Source organism: Ceratosolen solmsi, unplaced genomic scaffold (assembly GCF_000503995.2).
Source record: "Ceratosolen solmsi marchali unplaced genomic scaffold, CerSol_1.0 scaffold30, whole genome shotgun sequence".
NCBI lineage: Eukaryota > Metazoa > Arthropoda > Insecta > Hymenoptera > Agaonidae > Ceratosolen > Ceratosolen solmsi.
The window spans coordinates 2,568,594-2,575,863 of NW_011948421.1; the positions used below are offsets into that span (position 1 = coordinate 2,568,594).

The 7,270-nt window shown below is 38.5% G+C and overlaps 1 protein-coding gene across 1 annotated transcript in view; it reads right to left on the reverse strand.

The window, feature by feature from the left end:
• The window catches only part of LOC105361331 (uncharacterized), a 21,250-nt gene that overhangs the window by 3,134 nt on the left and 10,846 nt on the right, over window positions 1-7,270 (reverse strand). Inside the window, exon 2 of the mRNA XM_011498463.1 lies at window positions 6,128-6,298. Coding sequence (XP_011496765.1) covers window positions 6,128-6,298 — 171 coding nt within the window. The remainder of the gene's footprint in view (window positions 1-6,127; window positions 6,299-7,270) is intronic.

Here is a 7,270-nt window from a genome sequence, read left to right on the forward strand (position 1 = left end):
GGACGGGGACGGGGGGGTGGTGGTGGTGGTGGTGGTGGTGGTGGTGGTGGTGGTGGTGGTGGTGGTGGTCGTTGAAATCACTGGGAGATACGCTCGGTTGGAGTCACTTAAGCCACTGCCGTTAAGTAATGGGCATTAAAAGGAGTAGGTATGCCCATTACACGGAGATGCGCCATTGCTCGGACTCGCGTTACAGCCGTGGCACGTAGTAGTAATGGTAGTTTGCATGCGGTGTGCGCTTGCCGCCGATCGTTGACGAATCACTAGGATAAGTTAAAGTTATTCGAGGGACCACCGACACGTTCCTTACGTTGGATCTCCTTACGCCCGTTAACAATCGTACGCGTCTCGCGTCCTCGTACGGCTGAATAAATGCTAACGACGCGGCGACTGCTCTTACGCTCGCGCCCCCGGGATGGACAAGTGCGTGTCAAAAGAGCCGCCATTGGCATTCCATGCGCAGTGTGCGTGCGCAAAGAAAGAATCGACGGCATTATTGCGGATGGGGCATGTCGCGCCAAGCGTTCGCGGCGCCTTTGTTCGTAGACGTGGCGCACGTGTGTGGTAAGAAGGGCCCGGAGCGCCGGGGAATGACCATGTCCTGGGCGAGCCCACGAGGGTTCACGATTACGAGTCTTCGTTGGGTGGACCGCGTCGGGGAAAGAGGCTGCCGTTGGGTGTTCGGGTATTATCGAATGAGGGAGATCTAGGGAGGGCCTGATGGAATATTCGAAATGCTAGTGGGCCTTGAAACAGTGTATATGCGCTGTCTAATTGAGCGACCAACTGGGCTTGATAAGCAATTTAATAAGCCACGATGACAATGTCGATCGTAGCCAAGTCGATAACCGTATATTGCGTCGTTGGCCATAAAATGTTAACGCACCCTGGGCTTTTGATATTATTGTAAATTAAAAGGAATCCCTTTAAATTAAATGTAGCTGATGTCCAAATTTTAACAGTGACTCACCTTAACGAACTCTTCTGACGTCCCTCCGGGGCCTTTTTGCGTGCTCTCTCTTTCTTTCCCCCTCCCATTTCCCCCCTCTCACACTCTCTCACTCTCTCTCTCTCTCTCTCTCTCTCTCTCTCTCTCTCTGGTTCTTCGCATACGCGTATATCTTGGATAAAATCGACCGTATCGAAATGGAGCAGAAGAAAAAGAGAGCAAGGTAGGCTCAGGGAGAGAAGAAAAGGATGAAATGGCGAAATGGAAAGTAAAAAGAGATGCTGAAGATAAAAGCCCGAGAAAAAGAAAGAAACAAGACACGAAAGGTTCTTCGGGCGACAGAGATGAATAAGTATTTGCAAGTCCTATTTTTAAACTAGTATAATATAAAAAATGTCGTAAAAATTTTTTTATTATGCTATTTAATTGCATGTATTGCTATTTCTCTCTCTCTCTATCTCTCTCTCTCTCTCTCTCTCTCTCTCTCTCTCTCTCTCACCCTTATACCTATGCATATGTACGTGTAAATATATATATATATATACATTTATAAATTTGATGTAATATAATCATACACGAAGTCAATACAAATAGTGGATGCGAAGCGCATTTTTATTTTCCCCATTATTTCACCTTTTATTGAGAAAATATCATTAATTATAAATAGCTCGAATACTTTAGAGCGAACATCTAATAAATTAGTTACCAAGGATAAATTTCTTCGATAAGTGTAAATTACCATAAATACGTCGGTTAAATTAATTTCATCACTTGTTCTTGATACATATTTTCACACCAGATCTCGCGCAATGAAATTTCACATAGTACAACCTCGAAATGTCTAACACATTGATAGCCAATAGCTATACCTCATAATATTAATTGCTTGTTAAAGGTTGAAATAGCAATTTTTATATGACTCGTCGGCTAGTGTAAATATCAAAATTATATATCTACATTCTAGCATGATGCGGATTAATAGTTAAACATTAATATTACAGTGAAAAATGTAAATTCTTCTAGATACCTTATAAGCAAAGGCAAATAGTATTATAAATTTTACTCTACTAAGAAGCAATCTTTCTTAAAAGGTTAAAGATTTGAATACAATTATGTATATATATATATATATATATATATATATATATATATATTATTAAATATGCTTGTAACGTGTATAATTTAAAATTATAAATATATTATGGATGAATTGTGAGTGCTGGATAACATGTATTACATACGATTGCATTCAAACATAAATCCATATTTCCGTTTATTATTTCTTTTTACATTATCATGCTACCATTTATCCATTTTTTTTATGCAATAATACGAGTGCGAGCAGGTTTTAATATATGATATAATAAAAATATTATTATTATTATTATTATATAATACAATATGAATACTATCGTCTTGCACTTTTTATTTCATAATACTTGTCTTTTAGCTGCACCGAAACTTGGAAAAGTTCGGTGGAACTCCATCGTTATATTATTCGTTACAACAAAATCAGCGTATCTTATAACTCGAAATTTATTCTAAATTCCATACCACGATCGCGTTAAATATGATTCAACTTTTTATAATATTGTCGAATTCTTGGGCGCACGGCACGACGTTTCATTGTGTGCCGTAATCGAGCTTTAAAGCGCAGCTTGACCAATGTGACGGACTAAATAGATAATCAACGGCTACTAACTCATGCGTGGAACAAAAATCTGATAACTGTCATCGAATAAAAGCGAGTTGAACAATATTTTATTGTCGAGATGGGAGAACAAAGGCTTTTCTCCTGAAAGACGATCCAAATAACCAGTGACAAGGTTGTTCCCCGTATTTAAATTCAGTTCTTAGCGGGGCTAAAGATTCTGCCCAACAACAAGCGGTGACGATAATGGCAAGTTCGTTTGCAAGGAGAGATTCTCGTGGCCCTTTGGAGAATGAACTTACCGAACGAGAAGAAGAATATACAATTTATACAAGCGAGTTATTATGCTTGGCAGCAGCATCACTATGCATAAGAGAGGAATCGGCCCGCGGGCCACGTGTCTGCCTATCCGACGGCGCCCCCACCACTTATTAAGGTAATCCTTACAATTACGGAAAAATGCGCCGCCGCTCGCACAAATAGTTCTCCCTCTTCCTCCCGCCACCCTCGCTCTCTCTCTCTCTCTCTCTCTCTCTCTCTCTCTCATCTCGCGTATACGTACATTTGCGCGCTTGTACGCACGCACGCACGCACGCACGCACGGATGACCCGCCCTTCTTACGTTGCTATGTTCTCAATCATCAGCGTTGGCGTTGGCGACCGAAGGTTCAGATTTCTTTTTATCGTGGCCAACACGCGCCTCCTATCCAATGCGCTGGGGAAGCGAAAAAGCGAGCTTGCCGCGAATCTCCGAAGCCCTTGATTTTTTGCTCCAGCTCATCTCGTCAAATCTCTTGCCCCCTCCCCCTCATCGCCAACCGCTAAACCACCACCCGCCATCATCACCACGCCGAAGCCCGCACACACTGCCGATTGTTTAATTTCGAGTAACCCTTCTAGTGCCCCTCCCCCGCTACGATTACCCGCTCCCATGCATTTTTCTTCCTCTCTCTTCTATGCCCAACTCGCACTTGTTATAAGTCTCGGTGCTACATTTCGTCGGTGCCCGCTTATTAACGAAGACCTAGGCATTTTTACCGGCCACGCTTTATCTATTTTTGTCAATGATTTTTACACGGGCACTGAACTTTTACTTAAGGAATAACAACGGGAATTGTACGATCGATACGTTGGTAAAATTCTGCCTGTGGGTTGACGTCTAACAATTAATGACAATGTAAATTATCCACATAGGGCTTATGGTTATTACAACAAAAGATCAAATGAGAAAAACAATTTTAGAATACACAACATTGGGATGAATATTAGCCAATCATGCCTTACTTTAAATTATATGTAAAGTAATTTGACAATGTTTCGACAACAAAATAAATATTATGGGATTATTAATGTTATGGGGGCTTGCGTGCACGAATAACAATCATTGGCATCGACATAATAATGTATAGCCTGGTAAGGTGAATTAATTTTCATCGGTTTATGAAAATCCTTGATAACGTAATAGAATGACAATGAAGTGCATATTGTCGCTCGTTCACCAATGAGCGCATAAAGAATTTGAGACCAATCAACTTCAACATTTCGCATTTTCATCCATAAAGATCCTAAATCAAGAATTCCGTCGTTGATACGAGGACGAAGGGGACGGTGGGGAGGTAAGGCAAGTCTAAGGTATTATATATTGATTCACCTGTTACATTACTGTTGGAAATGCGGCGGCGGTTGGGATCGTTACCATAGTCAAGGCTCGCGAGATTTAAGCGGTAATTTTCTCAGTGCAACCAACCGCACGAGATCAACGGTACTTGCATTAGCAGCCGTGTGAACGATCGCGAAATCGCGTTCGTGGCCGCTATTGGCCACTCGACTCTGAAACTCGACATGAAATCTCGCGCTTCCTCGAATTCGGTCCTTCCTGCTCATCTCCATCTCAAAATCGAAGGATACGCCCGATGCACACGCTGAAAGATGGAAATAACCGCGGCTTTTTTTACACGAACTAACCATAACGTTTCTACATATATTCCAATACTCCGACCTCGATAACAGATCTTTATTCCGACATTTAACTATTATTTTACAATCTTTTATCACTTCATAAATATTATCGATATTATGACAAATTGCGAAGTCCAATTGGGCTTAACCCATTTAGCTCATTCGAGATAATATCTCGTTAATTATCGATACTAAATCGAAATCGTTCATTACAGATCAATTAAGTGGTGAAATCAGAAAATTTCTTGATTAAAAAAGTAAGAAAAAAAAAAAAAAAAAGGATGTCAGAATAAAAAAACAACAACCTATCTTCACGTTGATAATTAATAACTAAAAATTCTTTTGTTTACATGATGATGATGCATTCGATTGGTATAGTAGTCTGTTAAAAAAAAAAAAGTTTTATTATTTTGGAGGCTTAATTTTCAAATCGAATCGATAAATTATGAAATATTATTGTGTACATGAATAATGTTTCATGTCAGGAAGATCCGCAAAAACCTATTACGAGAATTAAAATAGATTAAAAGATTTAATACAATATTGTGACTTGCAATATTTATCTATATATATATATATACACACACGCACACACAAATACACGTGCGCATACATAGGCTCTGAAACAAAATAAAATATTTGGATTTTCTTGAATGTTATAAGTGAAATATGATATGTGATTTCTGAAAATATTCACACATTTATCATAATCTATCAGTTGTTATTTAAGCATTTTAATTATGCATGACTAGCTCGCATAAAAGCATATTTATTTATACATTAAAAAAATTAAGAAATATTAATTTACACGTTCTTTATTTGATTGAGTTAATTAATGACATTCCATTTAATTCTGGTATTAATAATAATATGGTAGTGCATATGTTTTCAGAATAAAATGTTTTTATCGAGAAATGATACTAATATATAATAATTTATTTATAGAAATAAAAAATTTTTTTTTGTAAATATATCGTAATTGATGATTCTTTTTATTCGTACGTGAAACTATTTAATGCATGCAAATTATTCAAATATACAGTTAATTAACTTATGTACATTAGTTTACTCAAACATTTCAGTTAAAATGTATCCAACTGAATGAAAAACAAATATCAAAGATGGTAGTAGCAAAAAGTGGATCTATGAATAGAAAATACGTAATCGCGGCTGAAAAAACCTTCGCGCCATCTTCAATAAATTCTCATGAAAGCAGATCGGTCAAACGAAGCGAATGACCTAATCTGATAAATTAGCATTTAACGCTGGGATTGAAATCGCAACATCATCGTGCCGCTCTTTTCCCAGGACAATTTCTGATATAATGTTTCTAATGAGAATCTAAATGGCAGAGAAAACTCTTTCTTACATAGAAATTCAGTGTTGAATTATCAATATCGCGCCTTCTTATTAATCTTCTGACTAATCCACATTTTTGTAACGGAAAAAAAAAATGAAAAAAAAAAATTAGGTTCATTGTATAGGTTAATTGTATTGTACATTAATTCCCTCCCCCCCCCCCCCCCACCCCCCCCCCCCCCCCCCCCCCCCCCATCCATCCGCCAACTGCCTGTTCTTCAAATGTTTGCCTATCAACTTTACTCGGAGTGCAGTTACACTTCATTGGATTCGCATCGAAGTTAGCAATGCCTAATGTTTTCATACCGACTGCATATTGATCCAACGTGATGTAACCAATATTGTCGGGATCAAGACTTGTAAATAAACTTTCTATGTGCCTGGAAAATGAAAGTGGAGCTATGAATGTTAACGCCTCTAACGATTGACAATAATTAATCGAGAATAAACTATTCTTTCTTACATTATGTTATTGAATATATTAGTAAAGTCTTACTCGTGTGTTTGGATTTAAAAATTTGGCCGTTATGATCGAACTATTTCATTCTGTATATCCCTATTTTCTAATTTTATCCATCTAATTAGCGTTCATTGTTATTGGTTCATAGAAATATGTCACTCAAAGCAGTAGCTTACGCTGTATAACATACGATTATTCATTTATATTGTCATTTAAAAGTTTTCAATATGCAAGTGTAGATTGTTTAGTTGCAATAATGAAAAAAAAAGTCAGTTCTGCGTCGTAATTCTTTATAATTATATCACCTTCCGGCCATATCGTTAGAAACGCCTATGGAAATATCTGTACGCGAGCTCGGTAAAAAAAAAAAAATTGTTACATTAGCCATTATCTTATTAAATATCGATATCGCCTTAAGCTATTGAACAAAGACACGATTGAAGCCAATTCGGCCGTCAAGTCCGACATTAGCAAAGGTAAATTCCTTAAATAAATACATCATATACGCACGTGCATGGCTAAAGATAAGCCAAAATAACCTAGTCGCTTAGTGTATAGTAAGAGGTGATAAGCAAAAGAACAATGGGTCTTGAAGAATAGTCTTGAAGGACCTTAATTGACCAACAGGACGCAAGGCATAAAATATATTTTATCTCTTCTTTAGTACATTAATTCGCTCGAAAGAGCGCACGAGGCGGCAGGGGGTATAAGTGGTTAGCGTGTATGAGGTCGGCGGCATTGGGGCAGGTGGTGGGAGGGAGTGAGAGAGACAGAGAGTGATAGAGAGAGAGAGAGAGAGAGCGAGAGAGAGAGAGAGACAGAGACAGAGAGCGAGCGAGTGAGATTGAGCGTGGCTTGAGAGTGTGTGAGTGGGGGGGGGGGGAAACGGGGG